Source organism: Vombatus ursinus, unplaced genomic scaffold (assembly GCF_900497805.2).
Source record: "Vombatus ursinus unplaced genomic scaffold, bare-nosed wombat genome assembly UNPS02014181.1, whole genome shotgun sequence".
Taxonomy (NCBI): Eukaryota; Metazoa; Chordata; class Mammalia; order Diprotodontia; family Vombatidae; genus Vombatus; species Vombatus ursinus.
The window spans coordinates 634126-659102 of NW_020953959.1; the positions used below are offsets into that span (position 1 = coordinate 634126).

Consider the following 24977-nt stretch of genomic DNA (forward strand, 5'->3'; position numbering starts at 1 on the left):
ACAGGATATTGTGTCATAAGAAACAATAAGAAGCTTTTAGAAAACCTTGGAAAGGGTTGTATAAACTGATGCAGAATGAACAATCTGAAAAGTGACCACAAGAATGTAAAGGAAATGATCATGAAAACACTAGAACTTGGATCAATGTAGTGCCCAAGCTTGACCTCAGAGGACTGATAGCAAAGTGGGCCTCCTTCTTCCAGGCAGATAGATGGTGGTCTATAGCTACCAAATGAAGACCAAGACAGACAAAGCTGATGTGTTCATTTGTTTTGATTTGTTGGAATTCTTTGTTACAATAAAGGATGAAGAAAATCATTGAGAAGTAACAGTTCTATAGGAAACAAAAAAGCATCAAGTAGGCCTTTCTTTTCTTTTCTTTCTTTCTTTCCTTTTTTTTTTTTTAAAAAGAACCGATCTTTAAGTATGACGGGGATAAGCTTCACTAATGGCATCATATGTTAACATATGTCACATAGGTCACTTTATGCTCAACTGTAAATCCTTGGGCAAGCATATGATCAGAACAGTTTCCAGGGTCCCGTGGGGGTCACGATAAGGCTTGGGCCAATGGAGCATGTTGCCCCCTAAGCACTGCTGCTGTGGACACTCTCTGCAGTATGAGAAGCAGCAGACATCTCAGATTTTGATGCAGCCCTATACGGGAGACTGTTGAGGTCCTGAGAGAAGTGCTAAGAGGGTAGGAGTGGGAGGCTGGACAGCATGTAGCTGATGGACTGATTACATTAATATTATTCTTTGGTAGATTAAGTAAAAGGGGAGCTGAGATGAGGGAAGGGAAAGGGAGGGGGAGGACAGGAGGGGGGGGGGGAAATGGAGAAGGGAGAATGGAGGAAAAGGCCAGTTTTCACAATTCAATTTCAATCATATAAAATGCTTACTTTCCTTATTAGCTTTGTAAGTAAATTAAAGCAAAGCACCCTGATTGACTTCTATGAATACTTGAATTTCTGATAATACATGTCTTATTAGAAACCAGTTATCAAAATTAATTACTATCAAAATTCATGGTATTTAACATTCAAAATTACACAGAATGATTTTTCTAATCTTTTTCAGAATTCCTCTGATAAACTGACTTACTTGAGAATGTCTTTTAATAACAGGCTGGGTCTTCTCATCTTTTTTGAAGGTTGGGCATACCATGGCACGGAAGAAGGGCAATCACTCTTCAGTTTCATATAGTCATACTCATCTGGCATTGCTGTTAATAGACAGAAAAGAAGGGAATGAAAAACAGAGAAAATGGAAGGGAGCTAGAAGAAAGAAAAGAGGGAGGAAGGGGAGGGAAAAAGATGTTAATTTACTCAGGCAACAAGCAACATCATGCTTCACATCCAAGGTATTCTCAGAATATTTATTTCAACTAAACAGGTTTATTTGGTAACCACCCCTTTATAAATGGCACAATTTCTGCCTCAAAGTAGAAACCCTAAGTGTGAAACAGCCCCTCTTAGGCATAAATGTGCCGAGCACAGGTGGGAGCAGACTATCGGGCGGAAAGATTTCTATCCCATACTCATAGGCCACCCTCCCAAAGATCTACAGCATGTCCAGTCCAGTGTCCTTTCCCAAGCCCTTCTGAGGAAGCATGCAAAGGATTGAAGGAGAAAATAAAGTCCTTTCACTCGAGTCTTGGCTCATTCCTTCCCAGTTTGTCCTCAGTGAAGTTACAAACATTCTCATCAAGCGCAAAAAAGGAACCTCAGAAAGCCAGCTGGTTCAATGCTTTCAGTTTATAGACAAGGGCATTGAGGCACCGGGGGCAGGAGGGGTTCCTGGTTCGGGATAGTAGGTCCCCAATCCCAGAGCTCGCTCCATCCTATCAAAGTTACTGGCAGGTCTTTTCATCTCTAGGCTCAATAATACCTCCCCCCACCATTTCCCCACAAGAGACAACACAATAGTATATTGGAAATGGTGCTAGCCTTGGCATCAGGAACATGTGGGGATCTGAATCTCACCTCAGATTCTTAGTAGCTATGGGACCCTGCACACATCATTCAAAGCTTCAGTTTCCTCATCCATTGTGGCAGCACTGACTAAACTTCATTTATTAAAATGCTTCATTTGAGGCTCTATATCTCTGTTAATAATGTTTAGATGGACGGATCTGACATGGAAACTTTTTTTTAATATGTCTTATTTTTTTTCAACATTCACTTTTATAAGATTTTGAGTTCCAAATTTTTTTCTCCCTCCTTCCTCTCCCCCTCCCCAAGATGGCATGCAATGTGATATAGGTCATGACACATAGAATTTTTTAGCTCCAAGTGCAAACCTTCCTCTGAGAATATAACAGAATGATATTGCTTGGCCAGAGAATGTGTGTGTGTGTGTGTGTAAGATACACTGGTAAACTGAAGCCATATCTAATGGAATCCTTGTGAATCTCTCTCTCTTTCTCTCTCTGTCTCTCTCTCACACACACACACACACACACACACACACACACACACACACACACACACACACACACACACACCCCTGTCTGAGTTCTCTCCCACTCTCATCCTCAGCCCCTCCTCCCTCTGGGTAGCATTCAGATGTAGAACCCAAAGTGAATGCTGTTATTCTGAGCAAAGGCTCCATTGTTCTCCCAGGCCAGAAAAAGGGCCCAAGGCTATTCCCTTAGGCTCAGGTCAAGCTAGTTAGAGACAACAATAAGCTTTAGGATACTTGGATTTAGTCCTTTGTGCCTTGTCCTTACCTAAGCAAGTTTACTATTTTGCCTAACAAAGGCAGGTGGGTGCCTTCGTGGGTAGAGACTTGGACCTGAGCCAGGAAGCCCCAAGTACAAATCCAGCCTGGTACGTAGCTAGCACTTACTAAATACATACTTTATCTATCTCTCTACCCTTCATGTCTGGACAATGATCTTTCCTTACTCATTGTCCTCCTCAGAATCCTTATCATCATGGGTCCCTGATGCCCCCTCAGCCATGGGCGCTTTCTCCTCATCCGTAGCCTGTAATCACATGCATACACTGTATCCCCTCTCCTCTTTAGGACGGCAGAGACCCTTTCACATGTGTCTCAGCAGTCCCAGTGCCTTGCTCATGGAAGGTCTGTAATAAACGTCGGTTGATTTGAAACTTAAGGCTGAAAGGAAAAACCAGAAAAACAACCTACACAAAAACAACATAAAAAGAAAGGAGAACAATAATGAACTAAATCCTATTCGATGACAGTGAGCAAGGCTAGAAAAACAGACAGGGAGCGTCTTTCCTGCTCTGCAGAGGCAGCATCCCTCAGCAGCCCTCTCCGCCACCACAGCACCCTCCACAAGGAGCTGCTAAGACTCTCAGCGAACACCCCCAGAGGGGAGAGAGCGGCTTCTTGAGGCGAGCCATTTCCTCGGGACAGATCTCCTCAGCGGGAAGTTTTCTTTGATGCCCAGCTGAACATGGCCTCTTTACAATTTCTACCCATCACTTCCGGTTCTGGGCCAAACAGAGCCATTCCCAGCCCTTGCCCACATGAAAGCCATTCAGATACTTGAATATAGCCATCATGCCTCCCTGTTCTTGACCCCTGTCCTCCCAACTCTTCTTTTTCCCAGGCTAAACGTGCTCGGTTCTTTCAACTGATGCTCATGGCACGAACTCAAGGTCTTCACCATCCGGGCTGCCCTTTCTAGACACTGTCCAAGCCATGGTGCCCAGAACTGAGGTAGGACAAGGGCAGAATGCAGTGGAATTATCATCGACTTGTTCCTAGTATAATGCCCCCAATGCAGCCTGGTATCACTGTGACACCACACTGCTAATTCCTATTGAGATGGCAGTACACGAAAACCCCCAGATCCTTTGCAGAGCAACAGTTGGATCTCCATGCCTCCCCCATCTTCTACTTGTGGAGATGATTCTTTTGTACCTACTGGATTTAATTTTATTAGATGCAGTCTAATACTCTAGCATGTCAAGGTCCATTTGGATCCTGAATCTATCATCCACCCTGTTAGCTATCTCTCCCCGTTTTGTACCACCTGAAATGTGATAAGCCTACCATCTATGCCTTTATCTACGACATCAATGAAAATATTAAGCAGCACAAAGCCAGGTACAGATGCCTGGAGTTCTCCACTGGAAACTTCTTGCCACAATGACATTAATGATGACTCTGAATCCAGCCATCTAAATCCATCTGACTGTATTATCATCAAATTCCTCTCATTTACTAGTTTAGTTATCATGTCAAAAAAAGGAAATCAAGTTATTCTGATATGACTATGGATAGGGAACAGTACATATATTATCAGGCTTGGTTAGGTAGTCTGGCTGACCTGTTTTTTTCTCTCTTTCTTTTTATTCTTTGTTATGAGAGATTGCTCCATTTATGTCTGTGTGTGGGGGAGGATGGGTCTATTTGGAAATAATGGTCATAAAAGAGATGTCAATAAAATTGTTTTTAAAAAAGAAATTAAGAATAATGCATCCCAAGATGACTAAGTTTGTAAAAGGTATAAGGAAAATCCTTGACTAAGCCAAATTCTCATACCACATAATTATGGGCCAGAGAAATAAATTCTAGAAGCCAAATCCATGGCAACAGAAACCAGTAGATATCAAAGCCATGCCAAGACATTAGTTAAAAAAGAAAAAGGAAACAAAGAAGAGTAGGCCATATGTGGTTGGAGCTGAAGACCAAGCTTTATTGCAAGAACTTTTATAACTTATGAAACTGGTTAATCTCAAGTACGACTGTCATACTCCCCTACCCCTAACAAACAGGCACATCTGAATATTCCCCAATAATACTCCTTAACCATCCCCTTTAAAGATCCTAAGACTGTGGCTCCCTTCCAAGTAGGAAAACCCTCTTAAAAAATGTCATGGACTCACCTTCTCCAGAGCAGGTAGTTGAACCACAAGCTATCTGCTGGCTGAGAATAGGTAATGGCAAAAAAAAAAAAAAAGCTACAATGCTTAAGTTATTTGATATTTTATTAATCACTGTAGACTTACATAAATTTTAAAACAGTAATATAGCTGTGAGACATTACGTATTCAACCTACAGAAGATATGCTTCAGCTCAGCACAGTTCCTAATACAGACTTAGCATTATCTAAGTGTTAGATGTTAGATATTATTACCATCATCATCATCATCATTATTATTATTTCTTGTTCTGAGTAATTTAATGAGATGGATCCCTTAAATGAACTCTTCAGTTCCTATAGGTTGGAAACTACTAATCTAAGGGGTCAGGGAACAGTAGAAAGTGTGGGGGGGGGGGTGAGGGAAGCAGAAAGATGGCAAGTGAAACTCCTGTCATTTTCCCCTTGAAAGGATCAAAGATGATCAATTTAAAGCTAAGAGGGGCCTCGGTCGCCATTAAGTGCAACCTCCCCACCCTGCAGATGAGGAAACTGAGACATGGGAGAGTTGATTTGCCCAGGGTCACACAGGTGTGTCTGTGCGTGTGTATGTATGTGTGTGTATTTATTTTCTTTGTGAATTGAAGCCAGGAGAACAGATAAGGGAAATAATACCTATGTCAGAATGAGTGTCAATACATTCCCTCGGCTTTCATAGTACTCCAGGAACATATTTCTAATTCCCATTCAGGGAAATAATTGGTGTTTAGATGTTCAAGAAATAAAAACCAAACATGTGAAATGAAGATAAAAAACCACTCTGGCTACCTCACTGGATTGTCACCAATCAGTCAACAAGAGTTTAAGTATTTTCTACACACCAGGCACCAAGCTGAGCACCGGCAGTACAAACACAAAAAATCACAAGTCTCTGCTCCACAGGAACTCACATCTTAAAGGAAGTCAAGATACGTAAATCAGAACATACAAGGTCAATACAGAGAGGATGGATGGTCACTCTGGAAGGGATGTCACCAGCAGCTCACAAGAAAGGTTTCCTGGGACTTCCAGCCAAGATGGCGGCCTGACCAGAGGCAGCCCATCAAAACCTAAAATCTATACCAGCCTGAATATTGATCAAGAAATGCTGTGAGAAAACTAGTGATTTCTTCCACCCCACAACTGCACAAAAAGTTAGGCAGAAGCCCCAGTAGGAAAGGGAGCCCTAGCAAAACTTGTGCCAAAGAAGGCAAACAAACCAGCAGCCTTTCAGCAGGATTCAAGAAGGGTCAAGGTCACACGGGCAAGACTTTGTGTCTGAAGGCATTAAGAGTGGAGGCTCCTCTGGAAAAGCTCCAGGAAAGTCAGAAGACTCCAGGGTGGGAACCTTAGATGGGAGCAAGAATGGCCAGAGTATAATGATAGTGCTCAGACCAGGTCTAGGGATGCCAGGGTCCCTACCATTCTGTCCCATGATACCAAAAATGGTCCCAAGGATCCAGGACTCTGAACCTCAAAGATAGGTAAGTACTAACTTTGAGAGGTGGAGGTCAGCACTGAAACCCTGGGGATCCAAACCAAAACCAAGTAGGACTGACCATGCCCTGCAAATGTACAACAGGGGGAGGAGCCTGGGTCTGGCACAAAGTTCCAATGCAGGAACTAAAGCTAAAATGATAAGTAAATCAAAGAATATAATACCTTTCAAAAACTACAGCAAATCGAGAGATTACAACAAAAAGAAGTAAGAAACTCCATAACAACTGGAACCAGAGACTCAAAGGAAAAAATGGATTTTCCACAAGAACAACATGAACACCTAAAAAAAAAATGAAGCAAGAAATTCTTAAAATGGAAAAAAAGGCCTTTGGTAGAAAGAATTAAAAGAAGAATAAACAGTTTAGAATAGAAACAAGTAAACTTCACCCAAGAAATGGAATCTTTGAAAGTTGTACTAATCAGACATAAATTAATGCTTCCGTGGGAGGAAGAAATATTAGGATATATTGAAAAGATTGAAAAAAGTAGAAGAAAATATCAGAAATCCTATATCAAAAACAACTGACTAGGAAAATTAGTGAAAGAGGAAATTTAAGAATCATAGACCCCCTGAAAACTATAATAAAAAAGGAGTTTGGACACTAAAATCATAAATAAAAACCACCCAGGTCTATTAGAGCCAGGGCAAAAATGGTGTCCACCAATCACTTCCCGAAAGGAATCCCAAAAAGAAAAGGTCATAGAAATGTCCTAACCAAAATCCAGAGCTTCCAGGTCAAAGGGAAAAAAAAAAAAAAAGAAAGATGGCCAATCAATTTAAGTAGCAAGGAACCAGAATCAGGATCACACAAGATCTGGCAACTTCTAAAACAAACAAACAAACAAAAAAAAACCAAAGCTGATCTTAGAAAATAATATTCCAAGAGGCAAAAGATACAGGCTTACAATCCAGAAGAATTTGCCCTGAAAAGCTTACTCTAATTCCCCAGGGGAAGAAGTATCACTTCAATAGAATAGAGGTTATTGTTGTTCATACGACTCTTCCTGACCCCATTTGCAGTTTTCTTGACAAAGATACTGGAGTAGTTTTGCCGTTTCCTTCTCCACCTCATTTGACAGATGAGAAACTGAGGCAGGCAGAATTAAGTGACTTGCCCAGGGTCACACAGCTATCAAGTATCTGAGGCTCAATTTAAACTCTGGTCCTCCTGACTCTGGGCCCAGCACTCTATCTCCAGAGCCATGTAGCTGCCTCAAAAGTAGAGAAATTTTCATCATTTCTTACAAAAAGCTCAGAGCCTGAATAGGGAGTGAGGAAATGTAAGAAATACAAGCCCAAGAGTTCCAAGAAACCTAAAAACGTTAATTTGTTTAGGAAGAAGCTGTATGATGACCTAGTACTAACATTTTGATAGGGGGGGAAGAACCCACGTGTCCTCTGAACCTCAATGTATCCAAAGGATATTGCGGGGGTTAAATATGGAAAACAGACGACCTAGGGGTGGATTAAGTTGATTAGTTTTGAGGATTTAAAGAGAAGAAAGAGAAGGGAAAGTAAAAGGAGGAAGACAGGACTAGACAGAAGGAAGCAGAGGGTAGAACTTGCTTTTTCTCATAAATGGGGTGCATGAGAAGAGTATACAAACATAGAATAAGGTGTGAGAGATGATCCCAACCCCTATCTGAAATGGACAAAGGAGGGCTGAACACACACACACACACAGAGTTGCAAAAACACATCAAACTCAACAGGAAAACACATAAGAAATGGGGTGGGGATGGGTGGGGGGTAGTTAAGAGGAAGGATAATCACAGGGGAAAGGGTAGCCACAAGCAAAACAAACTTTCTGATCCTGAAGAGGAAATGAAAAGGGAGAAAACAGAATTAGAAGAAATAGAAACAAAGTAAGTGCCCATCCATTGTGGAATGGCTAAACAAACAATGGTGTATGATGAAACACATTACCTACCTTCTAACAGAATGGTGATGGGCTCAAGGTACTGAAAGAGGCATACATTTGGACAAAGCAATTATGTGGATTTATTTTTCTTGACTATGCATACTTGTTTTAAAGGGTTCTCTCTCTAATCGGGGAGGGGTGGATTTGAGTTAGCAATGGTGATGACAAAAAAGAAAGCCATTTTTTTTGTTTGTTTTTTTTCATTGTTTGGGGGGGGGGTTAGGCAATGGGGTTAAGTGACTTGCCCAGGGTCACACAGTTAGTTAAGTGTTATGGCCAGATTTGAACTTAGGTCCTCCTGAATCCAGGGCCAGTGCTCTATCCACTGCGCCACCTAGCTGCCCCTTTTTGTTTGTTTGTTTGTTTTATTTGAAAGCCATTTTTTAAATGCACAGAAGGTAACATCAGCAAACTACAGTTTTCAAAATAACATGTGGAATTCTTAGATCCTTTTTTTTTTTAAAACAAGTATTGTGAATATTCACAGTTTCCCATACAATGCCCTTTTATGTTCTGCTGTGTATACAGAAATGCTCTTTTTTTGGTAAAGTTCAAAATAAAAACCAAGTAATAAGGCATTATGCCTCCTCCAAACCATTAAAAATAAACAAAAAAAGAAAGCTCATGGAATAGTTGGTGTTTGAGTTGTCTTAGATCGTAAGAGTTAGAAAATGGACAGAAGAACATGTGAGGCATTAGAAATAGCCATTGGGAAGGCAAGGAAATGGGAAATGGAAAAGCAAGAGGGTCAACATGGCTAAATCCTAGAATTCATGGAGGGGAATATGATGTATGAAGCTTGAAAAGGTAAGAAAGAGTCAGGCTGTGAAGAACATTAAAGGCCAAACAATTGACTCCATATTTAATGTTGGAGGTAACAGGGAGTCACTGGAGTTTATTGGTGGGGGAGGGAGAAAGGGAGACTTCTGTTTTAGGAAAATCACCTCGGCAGCTCATAGAGGATGGTTTGGAACTGGGATAGAATTAGGGAGCCCATTCAGAAGACCACTGCAATAGTTCAGGTGAGAGGTGATGAAGGCATATGTGTAAGAAATGTGACAGAGAAAGTAATGACCAGATTTAACATCTGGTTGAGCTATAGGGTAACAGAGAGAGAAGAGTCAAAGATGACACTGATGTTATGAACCCCGGTGATGGGAAGAGGTATGGTGAGTTCCTTGACAATGATATGGGAAGTCCAAAAGAGGAAAGGGTTTGGGGGAAAGACAGTGAATTATATGTTCAGTTTGAGGGTGATTATAGGGCATCCAGTTTAAAATGTCCAATAAGCATCTGGTAATTCAGGATGAGAGATTAGGACTGAATAAATGGTCCGAAAATTATGACAGTAAATATAATGAAGTGAATCCATTAGAACTGATGCAGGGATCATCAAATGAGGGGACATAGAAAGAAAAGAGAGGAAGACCCAGAGAAGGGTGGGGTCAATTGGATTAACAGCATAACAGCAGTGTTTCACTTGGCAAGAAGGGCCACCCCATCCTTGGAGACTGCAGGGGAAAAAAAGATAGTGGGAGATAACATCCCAGGAATATAAGATAAGGAAAGTTTTTATGGAATGGCCTTAATCTTTTTTTGGGGGCGGGGGAGCAAAGTATGAGACAGAGGCTGAGTTCACTGAGCAAGGAGAATGTTCTGGGAGTCAGCAGATTAACAGCTACTAGAATTTGGGCTGAGTGATAAATTTAGATTGAATGAACCTCAAAGGAGAGAGTGCTGGGTGATGGTGGTAGAGGGAAAGTCTGGAAGTGGCAATGGGGAGCGAGGTGTCTGCTGAATCCACCACAATGACCAATGAGTCAGGGAATATGAATGAAAGTGTAAGCAGTCCTGGAAAGGGTGGCCAGAGAGTTCATGACCTCAGAAGACAGCCAATTCTCAATGGATGCTAAAAGACGAAAGAAGTAAAAGAGGAAGAAATTTAAAATTAAAGCAAATTTGTTAATTATGGAACAGGCATTTCAGAGGGCACACTGGAGTGGGTAGGCATCTCTGGAGTACAACACTGAGAGGAGGGAGAGGATAAGAATGAAGAAGCAACATCTGAGGTTGGGGGAGGGGATCTGTCTTTTGGCAGCTGGGATGTTGGTATCACAAGTATGGGGAGAGTGGTAAAGGGCAGGAGTATGCTAACCACTGGTGAATGAGTCCAAACAGGGTAACAGTGAGGTCCCCCAGTGAAGGCAAATTCGTGGGAAAACATTACGCAACATGGGCACTTAGGGGCAGCTCAGCTATACTCTAAAGAGCACTAGACTCAGGGTCAGAGGACAGGGATTTGTGTCTCCATTTTGTTTTTCAGTCATGTCCAACTTCACTACCACATTTGGGGTTTTCGTGGCAAAGATATTGAAGTGGTTGGTTTCTTGGCACATTTTACAGATGAGGAAATGGAGGTAAATAGGGTTATACTCATACCCTTCATAAGCATCAGAGGTGGAATTCAAACCCAGAGTCATCCTGACTCTAAGCCCAACACTCCATCCCCTATGGCAAAGGTGTCAAACTCATGGCTGCTGCTGCTGTAACACTCTTAAATGCAGCCAGAACCAGATCAAAATGTAATTGGGAAATGTTTAACAAAATAAATAAAAACATAATAAATTAGAGAAAATGTTAATTTGTGGTTTCCTAAGTCAATCTGTAGCCTGCTGGGATCCATTCCCACTTGACTTCTACAATACTGCTCTATGCCATATTAAATCAATGGCAGGTTTTTAAAAAGCTACTTTTTAAAACACATTTTATTAATCTTACTTCTTGAAGTCCTGTATCAAGTTATTTTGGTGGTGTCGGGGGTTTTTGTTCGTTTCTGGGCGAGACTGCAAGTCTCAAAAAAACAAAAACAAAAACAAAAAAAAAAAAACAACCAGTTAAGAGAAGGAGAATAAAAGCAAGTTAGAAAGAAATTAATGATTTACCCAAAGGCACAGATTAACGTATTTTCTGGTTACTAGTACTTCCCTCTGGTATAGTAGTCAACTTTTACAGGGCAGCCTGAGGGTGGGGCAGGAAGGAGATGCTGCTTTAGGGAATCACAATGCTTCCTTATAGCCTTTATTCTCAACCCACGTGGTTGTATTGATTGCTTGTGACTCACGTACAATACTGCTCAATCTTGATAATATTTTTCTCTTTGGATTCTTCCTTCTAATTCCCAGCACCACCCATCAGGAGGACCAGACAATGGCCATTCTAGTATCTTCAAGGGAAGTGGGTATGTTTGTCTTCAACCCTTTCCCAGCTTACATCCCTGGAATGAGATCCCTTCTAACCTCCCAAGTAATGCCTGGAGCTCCTTAATATTCCTATAATTGAACACCTCTCCAACACCATGGATTCTAGATAATCCCTTAACTTCATGTATCTAAGAGCTCCTGTTACTGCTTTGGAAACTAGAGCAGGAATTCTTAACCTGGGGTCAGTGAATTTTTAGTATAGCATTTTTTTTTTTTTTTTTGATGAGGCAAGTAGGATTAAGTGACTTGCCCAGAGTCACACAGCTAGTGTCAAGTGTCTTGTCTAAGGCTGGATTTGAACTCATGTCCTCTGGACTCCAGGCCTGAGGCTCTATCCACTGTGGCCACCTAGACACTCTAGGGTCAGTGAATTTTTAAAAAATGCTTAATTACTCTATTTCAATACAATTGACTTCATTTGTAATCATATGTATTTTATGTATTTAGAAATTATTTTGAGAAGAGTTCCATAGGCTTCAACCAACTGGCTGCCACTGGGGGCCATGATAGAAAAAGGTGAAGGTTCCCAATTCTACAGAATGCCACTCGTGCTCTGGGCTAGTCTAAGCCCTAAACTCAAGGACTCAGGTCATCCTGTAATGGGAGACGGCTAAACCAGGAAATGTTGCACTGACACATTGTTTCCTTTTTCAAGAAATTCAAAGGTTCAGTAAATTGTGAACAGGCAGCACAAAACTAGCAGTAAACGTTTTTTTCATGAGCCCAATACTTTGCTCCCCTCCCTTTCCTCCACCTCCCTCCCCACACCCACTCCGGCGCTGAACAAATGAAATTTTTAGAAGACCCTAATCCAATAGGATCCATTACCATGGTGGGAGGGCCCTGACCTTTGACTGATGGGACTCACACTCCTCTAATTTGCAGTACAGTTCATAGGTCAGTAAACATTAACATAATCTGCTACACAACTCCTGAGGATTGTAGATTTGCAAATGGAACTGACTGTTAGGCACCAAGTCCAACACCCTCAATTTAAAATGGAAGAAAATTGGTCTTTGATCAGTTAGATGATCTCTCCAGGATCACACACACCAGCTACAATCGGAACCAAATCTTAGAATTCGTGACCCAAGTCACAAAAAGAGCAAACGTGTTTGAAAGAAGATTCCCAGCTCCCCCAGTGGTGTACTCATTGGAGGGCCTATCTTTCCACGACCCCTCTAAAACTGACCCATTCTCCCTCCGGCCATCTCTGCCAATCTGCTGGATGGGAGCGAAACCTCAACTGTTTTGTTTTGCATTTTCTCGTTAGAGATTTATGGTTTTAATTGTTTGCAGGTCTTTTGAGAACTGTTGGCTCACCCCGTAGACCACTTCTCCACTAGGGAATGGATTGTGGCATGATATAGCTGTCTAAGTTCCCCTCATAACCCGGACATCAGACAAAGGTGACAACAATGTACAAAATGCAACAAGTAAAAAAAAAACGACCTGCTCTGTGAATGAAACTGGTGCTAAGGAGGAAGCCCGAAGAAAATAGACGTTTGGAAATGTTCCCATTGTTGTGATGTGGGGTGCTACCCATAAAAGAATAGTGCTTCACTTAAACTTGGAAACGGAATTTTCTAACTCTTCTAAATGTTTTAAAAATAGTCCAAGTGAAGCATTACAGTAGGTTTTGAGCCCATTTGTGAACGATGCAAAAATGCAACACCTTTGTATGAGTTCACCCGAATAATGATGTAAATCTACTAGGCAAGGTTTAACAGAAGCCTCTGCATGAACCGCAGGACAAGGAGTATTATGATTTACTAAGCGCAGCCGGCAGGACGCTTCTTCCATGTAGAGATTTATCGGGTATTTTTTTCCCACCTATGACAGTAAAACCAAGTACTGAAATAAATTAGCGAGCCACAGCGCAGCCTCACAGCCCAGCTAATGGGGAGAGGTGGAGGCTGGTGATCTCGTGAGCTTGGCAGTTCTGAGTTGCAGTGAAGAGAAGGCCATGATCAGGAGTTCACGCCACAGTGACATTCATAAAATGAGCCCTGAGAGCAGGGGACCACCAGGCTGCTTCCAGAGGGGCAAACCAGCCCAGATCAGAAACCGAGCAAGTCTGAGCTCCCACGCTGATCAGAGCGGTACGAGGCCCTACACCTCAAATCGGGATGAAATAGGGATACGCAGTCTTTAAAGAAAAAAAAAGAAAAAAACCTCAACTTTAAACCACGTACATGGTTACATAAATATACATACATTGGGTGTATGCTCAAAGATTTGAAGTCCGATTGTCTGCGATATAATGGATGCCATCTCCTACCTATTATCTAACAGAAGGATTAATTATAAACTTCCCAAAGGTCACATATTGTCTATACCGGGGTGGGGAACCTGTGGCCTTAAGGCCATATATGGCCCTCCAGGTCCTCAAGTGTGGCCCTTCGACTGAATCCAAACTTCACAGAACAAATCCCCTGAATAAAAGGATTTATTCTGTAAAATTTGGACTCACTCAAAAGGCTGCACCCAAGGACCTAGAAGGCCACATATGGCCTCGAGACCACACGTTCCCCACCCCTGGTCTATACCTTCTCCACCTCCTCAGGACAGTGCTCATGGAGAGGGCTAGATGTTTTGTACTGTTACATCATTTAGGCTCCAATCATCACTACATGGTCACAATTCTACCCTCCCTCCTCTGCCCTCTTCTTTGGCACAAAATTCATTAGTGCCCCAACCCTGGAGGGAAGAAGGGTGAAGGTCAAGGGGTAGTTTTTAAAAATACTTTTTTTTTTTGGACAGGCTCTTCTATTCTTTCTTCATTTATGGCATGGATTGGTTGGAGGTAGGCATCATCACAGAAAATAATTCCAGGAAGTGGGAAGTTATATGAGTGATATGTGGGGGAAGGGATTGCCCTTCTTCCCTAAAGTCCTCCTGGAGCTCCTACTGCTCTACAGACATTTCTAAGGGGTCTCTCTTGCAAGGGTGCTCTCTCTCCTCTCAACCGAAACTAGCAACCCTCTATGTCTCTATCCATTGAAGGAGGAGGGGACCCAGAGGACACAAATACTAGTTTCTCATTCTAATTTGGAATTATGTCTCAATCAGTCTATTTCTAATACCCTCACAGCTACTGTCATCCACCACAAACTGCATAACCATCATGCATAGCCTGTTACTTACCGAGTAAGGGGGAAATCTTTGACAACACAAGGGAGGTCCAACCACTCTCCTCTCTTGTACAGTCATCACTTCTCTGAAAGCATATATTCTTCCCTCAGTCAAATGCCCCAACTGAAGCACATGTACTCAAGTAATATAAAAACTGAATGCGTTGGTATTAACCAGGCTACCATTTAGCCACCCTTCCAGCACTGGTTTCTGTTGATAAGACTTTGGAGCCTCTGGTAAAGATCACTGCCTTCCTATCATTCAGGGCTCTTCTCCAACAGTCAGATTAGTAGAATTGAAGGTAGCCCAGCAAGGCAAGAGCTGTATCTTGCCAGAAAACAGGGTAACTATGGGTTCTAAAAATTTAGCCCAAGATGCTTCTAATTCCGCAGAAGGGGGCTCAGTTTTTCTATCACTATTAAAAACCAAATCAAAATCAGTTCTTCCTACAAGGCCAATCACAAACGTCACTTGTACCTCGTTTATGATAAAGGCACAAGTTGAATAGACAATGTCAGCTCCCAGATGGTCCCAGAAACCTTTGCTTCTCTTCCCTAGGGAAAGACGGTGCTTATCAAGTATGGTACAAATGACTGGCACATCCTCTGTCAATTGGTCCAGGCTATAACTATGGTTTTTTTTTTTTAAACGAACAAGCAGATGGGCTTGTTAGGATTTACATCCCTTGCCTTCTGGATTTAGGGGGAGGGAAGGGAAAGGTATGAAGAAGTGAAAGAAAGAGTCTCAAATCAAGGAGACAAGACAGGAGAGTATTATGATAGTCAAGCCTTCAGATAATCCCTATCTGAATGATGGCAATGGATCACAGGGATGGAAAAAAATGAATATGAGAAGAAAACTAAAAAATACAGAGATATTGGTGATTTACTATGGGGAGGTGAGACAGGTCAGGGGAGAAGAGAACAGATGAAAAGGAAGTAATTGTGAAGGGGTCAAATATGATTCCAAGGTTTGCAAGCTGAATGACTAGAAGAATGCTGGTACCATTTACAGAAACAGGCAAGTTGGGAGGAGAATATGATTTGGAGGAAAAACAGGAACTTGGATATTTAAGATCTCCATCTCTTATAATACCCAGCTTCTTCAAAACTTAGCATAAGTATTGGGCGTAGTAATATGTGCTCTGTAGTTCCTGTCACTGGGGAGGTGGAATCTGGTGGATTGCTTGAGCTTGGGAGTTCTAAGCAACAGTAGGCTAAACTGATTGGGCATCCGCATTTATGTACTGCATCCACATATATGATGATACTCCTCCCCCAACAGCAAGGTCACCAGGCTGCCTAAGGAAGGGTTGACTGGTCATAGTCAGAAACAGAGCAGGTCAAATTTCCCTGTTTATCAATACCGATCAGATGAGTAAATGTATGAAAAGTGCTTTGCAAACCTTAAAGCACTATATAAATGCCAGCTAATATTATTGCTATTACTGAAATTGGGTCTAAGAGTGGCCAGTACACTTCTGGGCAAGATAGGGAGACCCAATCAGAAAAGGAGAAAGGAGAAAAGGAAATGAAAAAGAAGGGAAAGAGAAATGGAAGGGGAAGGGGGAATGGAAAGGGAAGGGGGAAGAAAAGAGAAAAACAAGAAAAGCCTCAGCTCAAGGGCTCTGAAGCCATGTCAGTTCTATGACCTTGGACAAGTCATTTAAACTTTCTGAGCCTGAATTTCCTAATCAGTAAAATGAGAATGCTAATAATACTTGTAATGTCTATCTCACAGGGTTCTTTTGAGGAAAAGGCCTTGCAAAAGTGTTAAATGTGAGTTCCCATTATTACTGTGTGTATTTATGAAGCATGAGGACCAATTCCCTTCCTACAGAAGAAGAGGAAGGGGACTTCAATGATGACCTGGTACACATCAATCAGATGCCAGAGGCAGAGAGATAAAACAATAAGAGGAGAACAAGAGAAGATAACTTCAAAGAAAAAATATCCATAGTTAAGAAGTATGAAATACTCAAATCTGTCCAAGAACAGATCTGAGAAGGACTCTTCCCCATTAGCCCCACCCATCTGTGTTTGCTGTGGCTGCTTACTGGAGGGCAGTCCCTCCTGCTTCTGGACAGTTCTAATTGTTAGAAAGTTTTTCTCCTTAAACCAGCCTTAGGACAACTCACACCACTCTTCTTTCTTCTGCCCTCTGAAGCCAAGCAAAACAAGCCTTTTCCTCTCCCTGCCCCCGCCCCCATATATGACAGCCCTTCCAAAGTTTGAAGACTATTACTCCATCCCTTTCCCCAATTCTTCTAATACATGCTTTCCAATTCACTCAGTTTATCTTTTTTCCAAATATCCCAATTTCCCTGTGTTCTTCCTAAAATAGGCTGTCCAGAACATAGTTCTCCAGATGTGGCATGACCAGGGCAGAATACAATGGGCCCATCACCTTGGTCGTGGCACTTGAACTTGGCTTCTCATAATTTAACAACCTAGGGTAGTATTGGCTGTGTGTATATGTGCACATGTGCGCATGCACCACTGACTCATATTGAACGGGCAGCCTACTAACGCCCCTAGATGTTTCTCACATAACCATCATCTAGACCAGGGGTGGGGAACCCATGGCCTTGAGGCCTCATGAGGCCCTCTAGGTCCTCAAGTGCAGCCCTCTGACTGAATCCAAACTTCCCAGAACAAATCCGCTTCATAAGTGGATTTGTTCTGTAAAACTTGGACTCAGTCCAAAGGTTGCACCCGAGGACCTAGAAGGTCACATGTGGCCTCAAGGCCTGGTCTAGACACACCTCCCCACTGACACCCAAAGAGTTGATTTTGGGGAGAAATCCTCTCATTTTCCTTATTGGAGTTGATGGTATTTGATGGATCCCTTAGGGTAGTCTATTGATATCTCCATAGATTGTGACTCTGCTGTCCACCACATTAGCCATTTATCCCAGATCCACATAATTCAAATGCTCAGTGAGCATCTTCAAGGGTTTCAGCGAAATCACCAACTAAATAAAGGACACAAGGCCAAGGACAGATCCCTGGAGCACATTTCTGCGATCATCCTCTGGATGATATAGATTTGACTTAAAATTCATCTTCCCCATTCCACAAAACCACAGCTAACTCAGCTAGACCTCTGCTAATCGTTTGCTTCTCCTGCCCCCTCCCTGCCCAAGAATGTAAGCTTCTCAAGGGCCTCTCACTCTCCACCACGCAGCCCTAGGACAGTGCCTTGCACACAGCAGGTGCTTAATCAATGTTTTCTTTCGTTCATTTTGCTTGTTCCATATGTATGTATGTAATTTGTCTAACAGAATTCTCTACCTTGCTTATACCTCTAGTTGCTTTCTGTATTTTTTTCTTGTCTCCTCAACTCTTTGAGGGAATGGACTAATGAGTGTTCACAGTAAGAACTTAAGCTATTACTGAGTGAATTTTAAACATTCAAGGAGTGACCCTTCATTATGATACCCATTGGCACACATAAATCTACTCCTACCACGACTGTCACAGAGAACCCAAATACAACATATTCTCACTGCTGTCCTCAAACTGAATGAAGTCACGACTTGAAAAAAGAACATAACTGTCTTCAGGGTACCCTAGTGATTCTATTCTCAACACAGCTAAATAGAGAAAAAAAGAGACTAAAATAAAGGAAGAGGCAGAATAGGAAAAATAGTTTGTTTTATTCAGCTAATATTTCCAGCTTTAATTCTTAAAACTCGTCACAATCACATTTTGATATGGTAAGAATTCTGTGGGTATTAAATGAAATTCTTATGCTTGATACTCTCTGGGTAATGCCATCTGGCTGCAAATCAAAGAATGCCATATTCTCAACAGGATTAAAATTAAAATAATTCAAGGGAAGGAGAGCTCACTATAACGTGGCTGAATAAAGACATATGATGGGCATAAGCAAGCTATTGCACATTGTCAATAAAGATTTGCCCTCAAAAAGGCACAGAAGACATGTATAGCCAGAATTATCCAAGCTACGGCTGAACAGAGAAGACAGTGGGCCATTCATATAATAAGAATGTGAGACAGCCTGAGTCGTACACTGGTGTACTTTCAAGATCCCAAAAAACCACATGGAATACCACTTCCCATTCTCTCTGTCTCTCTCTTTGACTCTGTCCTTGTTTCTCAGAAGACACAAGTCACCAGGATGAGAAGGCATAGAGGGTTTATAACATGAAGAAACCACAAATTGAAAGTATCAAGGAACAGTTCTTCATAGACTCCTAGAGTCAGAAGGAACCTTATAAGCCCACAGTCCCTACATGAAACGAAAATCATCCGTGTAGCACAACAGGAAAAGTGATGTCTTTGAAGCTAGAAGGCCTGGGTTCAAATTTCTGCTGTCACTTCTTCTGTAATCCTGGGCAAGTTTTTTAACCTTGCTGGGCCCCAATTTCCTCCTTCATAGACAGAAGAGTTGCACTAGATAACCTCTAAGATACCGTCTAGCTTCAAATCTATGATCTTATCATCTCCGGCAAGCAACCATTCAATTTCCTCTGAACACCTCCACTGATGGAGATCTCCTCCCTCATGGGAAAGGCCACTCTATCTGGAGCAGCTTTAATTCTTAGCAAGATCTTTCCTACAGTTGGCCAAAACTTGCCTCACTGTAACTTCTACCCATCAGTTCTAGTTAATCGTGCAAGCCAAAGTCAACAAAGATGAAATCTATTCTATCCAATAGTTTTTCAAACGTCTGAGGAACGATCATGTCCTTCCTGAGTCACCTTGCATTTAGGTTCCTAGTTCCTTCCACCCTCCTCACATGGGACTGTTCCGTGTCTTCTTGTCATTCTTGTCTCTCCTTAAGCTTGACATTTAAGCTTGACAATGGTTTATGTTCCACATACACCAAAAATTCAAAGAAATATCTTTTTGTGATAGCAAAGAAACGAAAACAAAGTAGATGTCCATCAATTAAGGAATGGCTAAACTATGGAACATGAACGTTGACTGATTAATGTAATTGAAATATTACTATGTCATAAGAAAAAATTCAGTTAAGCATAGGGAGACTTATATAAACTGATGCAGGATGAAATAAGCAGGGCCACATATATAAAAATTATTTCATATGTATGTGTGTGTTTGTATGTATAGTCATATACATGACTAAAACAATGTAAACAGAAATATCAAAGAACATCCATTATGATGAACTGGATGGACTGGAGAAGAGATTTAAAAAAATATCCCTCCCTCCTACGTTACAGGTATTCCCCACTATAGGTGGAGAATATTGCATCTACTGTCAGATACAGTTGATTTATTGGTTGGTTTTGCTGAACTGGTGTTTTTTTTTCTTATTTCTTTTTTGATTCAAGGGATGGCTCACTGGGGAGAGAAGGAAAGCATATGTTCAGAAATAAAGGTGATATGAAAACAAAAGGTATCAATAAAATAAGATTTTTTTTTTAAAATGTCCCTCTTCAGGGACAGCTAGGTGGCACAGTGGATAGAGCACTGGCCCTGGAGTCAGGAGGACCTGAGTTCAAATGTGGCCTCGGACACATAACACTCACTAGCTGTGTGACCCTGGGCAAGTCACTTAACCCTACTGCCTAGAAAAACCAAAAAATATAAAAAATAAAAAATAAAAAATGTCCCTCTTCAAACATAATGGCAAGAAGTGAAAACGCTATCCCAGATTCTGAGGGATTAAATGATAGATGTGGAATCAGGAGATGGATGTTCAAATCCCCAACTCTGATACTTAGTTTTGTGACCCTGGGCAACAAATAACTTAACCTTTGAGAGCCTCCATTTCCTCATCTGTAAAATTATTATTATATTTGCACTACATACTTCATAAGGTTGTGAAGAAATGATTTTGCAAACATTAAATAAATATATAAATGAGAGTTAATATTATCCGACCAGCAGAGAATTTAGTAGAATTATCAATTCCCTCTCCTTGGACACTAGGTTTTTTGAGGGGGGTGTTAAACATGAATAAAGCTCATGATTCTATTGATATTTTTGTTTGCCAAGTAACAGTTTTCTCAAATTGAATCTGCTATTGATTAAAATTTTCTTATAAGTATTTGTTTTCTAACCACAACTCTCATATTATATCAGTGCAGTTGATTTTTTAAGACACAACTTTCCCCCATTTTTTTCCCTTCTTCAAACTCATTCATTCCTTCTTTTCTCTGCCTTCTTTCCACCTTGAGCAATTTTGACCATTTTCATAAATTTCAGGAAGGCTGCTGGGCCCAACAAGGAACACTCTTGGATTCTTCAGGTTATTCCAGATCCAATTAATCTAACAGATATGAAAACAATAACTACAGACAAAAGTAACAACATTTATAATAAAGGCTCAACACATTCCAGCGACTTAAAAATAATAATGCTGTCTATTGGGAAGGGCACTAGATTTGGAAGCCATTTAGCGTCCCTAAGCCTTGGTTTTCTTATTTGTATTATTTTGTTTTGTTTTGGTTTTTTTGCTGGGCAATGGGGTTAAGTGACTTGCCCAGGGTCACACAGCTATTAAGTGTCAAGTATCTGAAGCCAAATTTGAACTCAGGTCTGCCTGACTCCATGGCCGGTGCTCTATCCACTGAGCCACCTAGCTGCCCCCATGGTTTTCTTATCTGTAAAATGGTGATAATACTATCCTTGGTATTATCAAAAGAGGATCAAATAAGAATGCAATGAAAGCCCCTTGTAAGCTTTAAAACTCTACATAAAATTGCAATTATTAGTTGATAATTCTTTCAATTGATATATTGAAGCAATGTGATGTGGGGGAATTGGTGGGGGGAAGAAGAATAAGCATTTATTAAGTACTTACTTTGTGCCAGGCACTGTGCTAAGCCCTTCACAAATATTATTTCAATTCTTACAACAACCCTGCAACATACGTCCTATTATTATTCCCATTTTATAGTTTAGGAAACTGAGGCAGAAAGTAAGTGAAGATAATTTGAACTCAGGTCTTCCTGACTCCTGCACCACCTAGTTGATGCAGTAGAAAGAGCACTAGACAGGAATCTGGAGACTTTCAAGTTCCAGCTATTCTGGGACCCAAGTCATTTGATCTTGGCTAAATCCACCTGGCAACTAGGTGGCGCCAGAGTGCACAGAGGGCTGGGCGTGCAAACAAGACTCGTCTTCCCGAGTTCAAATCTGGCCTCAGACTCCTAACAGCTGTGTGACCCTGAAACTCTCAGTTTGCTCATCTGTAAAAGGAGCTGGAGAAGACACTGGCAAACCACTCCAGTAACTCTGCCAAGAAAACCCCAATTGGGGTCCACGTTGATGCTCTGCAACCAGAAATATAATAAAGCTCTCAAAGATGTCAGATTTTCAGAACTGTGTATACAAAAGCACAGGTTCTACTGACCAATAGAAATGGCTCCCTCCCACTTACCGATGCCCTGACCTGTGTGGTTTCATAATATCAACAGTACCTTATAAGCCAAATTCCATGCAATGTTGGAAATCTCTGCTGTAACATTGTTTGGTCAAGCACTCATTTGGAGCACTGTTCCTGTGAACTGACTACTCCCTGTAGTACACTTACAGTGTTACTTACTAACACTGACTGTGTCACTTACCAGCATGCCTTTGCAGAAGCTATTAATGACAACAGTGCATGACTAGATTTTTTTTCCCCTCTATGTAAGCATGTAAAGTATTTCTGGAAATTTTTCGTTCCATAGAAGACAATTTGCAATAATGAACCAAGCACTCCCACAATAAGACAATGGCAACTTTTAAAACCTAGTGTGCAGGTGGGTAGGGTGCTAAACTTGGGACTTCAGGTAAATGAGTTCGAATTCCTCCTGGGATGTTTATTAGCTACATAAACCTTGGCAAAGCATTTAACCATTCTGCAAATCAATGAATCAATAAGAATTTATTGTGTAACTATTTGACTAGCATTATTACTAAGCCCTGGGATATAAAAAGCAAAAGTCTGTGCCCTCAAGGAGACATTCTAAGATGGGACATGTTTATATATTTATATGTACATATATAGTCTGCTAATTAATTTTCCCTTAATTCTACTGCATTCCCTCAGTTAATTATCTCCAGTTTATCCCATCTATATCTTCTTTGTACATAGTTGCTTGTATGTTGCCCCATTAGACATGAGATCTTAGGAACTCCCTGCCTTTTCCCTGTATTCCCAACACTTGCCAGTGCCTAGCACACAGTAGGTGTTTAATGTTTATGGACTTGACTTTGTTGATTTAACTTATTAGTGACAAAATCTCCATAAGAAAACATCTCAGTTCGTAGTTTACTATCCATTTTCAGAGTTTTTAAAAAACTATATCTCAACACATTTTCCTTTTTTTTTTAAAAAAAAATCCTTCATATATGTGTTATTTCTAAAAGACAAACCACAATTTAAATAAGTCAAGGATGCCAAAATACTCATGGAACAAATGAGCATATTTAAGGTCCTAGTGAAGGGGGTGGGGGTGGTTCTCTGGCTCCTCCGTATCTACCATCAGACACATGACAACCTTACTTATTTTTTTAAAAGGCAATTTGGAATGTACCTTGACAAACTGTATAATGTTGCAACATTATTTCTAGTTTCTCCCAGTTATTAATTCCCCCCAACATTCTGTACTTATTCTGTATATATCCAGTATTTACATATTTGTGAACAGGTACCTCACCCCACCCCCTCAATAGAATGGAAGCTCCATGAGGGCAGCTCTGTACCCTAGAGCCTGGCACTAGCAACTGACTTTTTTTATATTGATGAAATGATCTGTATATTTTTGGGGGTTTTTTTGGTTTTTATTTTTTCCCCACTTAATGGTATTTTATTTTTTTCCAATTACATGTAAAAATAGTTTTTCACATTCACTTTTATAAGATTTTGAATTCCAAATTTTTTCTCCCTCCCCCCTCCCAAGATGGCAAGCAATCTCATATAGATTATACATGTACAATCAAATTAAACATATTTCCACATCAGTTATGTTGTGCAAGAAGAAACAACACAGAAGGGGAAAAGCACAAGAAAGAAAAAAAACAAAAAAAAGTGAAAATAATATGCTTCGATCTAGCAGCCGATTTTAATAAATGCCTGCTATATCATTAGAAATTCTCTCAGAACCTGATCGAAATGTATTCTACAGTCCATTGCTACCTCTGAATTCCACAGGCAGGCTATTTATTCGTGACTAGGCGCCCACTATGTGCTAAGCAAGCTCTGATCCTCAAGAATCTCACATTCTAACGGTAGGAGGGAGACAACACAAAAATCTCAAACCACACCATGACAAATCCAGGAGACATGGAGGTAACTTTGGCGGGGAGGGCACTTCGTTAGGGGCAACTGCCAGTCGCAAACATTAAACCAGACTGGAAAGGCTCCATGTGTTACAGGGACGTCTTCTAAGAAATCTGTAACTGGTGACGTCCCTTTCACCCTCTCACTCCCTCCAATCACGTCCTCTGCAGTTATTCTCACTTCCCCCGCAACAGGGAGGGTTTGACACCTGGCTCCACACCTCCTTAAAACCTTTCTTCTCCCAACTACGCAGCTGCACAGAGATGCGTGCACATGAGCACACATATGCGTGCACAGCACACATGTACACGCACACATATGCACATCACACACATGCACATCACACACATGTACACGCACACACATCTACGAGAGAGCAGCCTCCGGGGATGGTTAAGAGGGCTGGGGAAGAGGTTGGTGCAGACTCGCTCCGAGAGCTCAACTCAGTTCCCGAGACGTGTCCCAAGCAGTGACACCTCCTCTCCCTCCGAGATCCCCCGGATTCCCGCACCCCAACCCCCACCCGCTGCCCCTGGTTCCTTCCTCTTGTCCCTGCCTCCCGGGGGAGCGAACCCCGGCGCTCTCTCACCTGCCCCGCGCCGCCCGCGGCAGCCAGATCGCGGCGCTCCGTGCCATATCACCCGGGCCGCGGTCCCCGCGGTGCCCGCGCCCCTCGCGCCCCTCGCGCCCCCCGCGTCCCCCGCGCCGCCGCTGTTGCCACCGCTGCTGCAGCTCCGGCACGCGGGGAGAGCGAGGTAGGCAAGCGGGGAAAAGGAGGGAGGCGGGGAAGGGGTGGGGGGGCGGCGCGCGCAGGAGGCCGCGGGGGCGGGGTGGAGGCGCGCCGGGAGCCTCGATCTGAGCCGGCTCCGCTCCTCTCCGCCCCTCCCCTCCCTCCCCACCGACCCGCGGGGATCCCTGCTCGCGCGAGGACACGGATGGCCGCTCGGTGCGGGGCCGGGGCCGGGGCCGGGCCGGGGAGCAGGGGACCGCCGAGTCCGCTACCCGGCTGGCTCGCG

At 42.0% G+C, this 24977-nt stretch overlaps 1 protein-coding gene across 2 annotated transcripts in view; it reads right to left on the reverse strand.

Moving 5' to 3' along the window:
* The window catches only part of ST3GAL5 (ST3 beta-galactoside alpha-2,3-sialyltransferase 5), a 64683-nt gene extending 40053 nt beyond the window's left edge, over window positions 1-24630 (reverse strand). The window contains exons 1-2 of one of the 2 annotated variants that reach the window (XM_027860444.1): window positions 24551-24630; window positions 1105-1225 (exon numbers count right to left, since the gene is read on the reverse strand). In XM_027860444.1, the coding sequence (XP_027716245.1) occupies window positions 1105-1167 (63 nt within the window). In that variant the 5' untranslated portion in view covers window positions 1168-1225; window positions 24551-24630. The remainder of the gene's footprint in view (window positions 1-1104; window positions 1226-24550) is intronic. The other variant, XM_027860443.1, reaches the window with a different exon arrangement.
* Window positions 24631-24977: the final 347 nt, after the last annotated feature.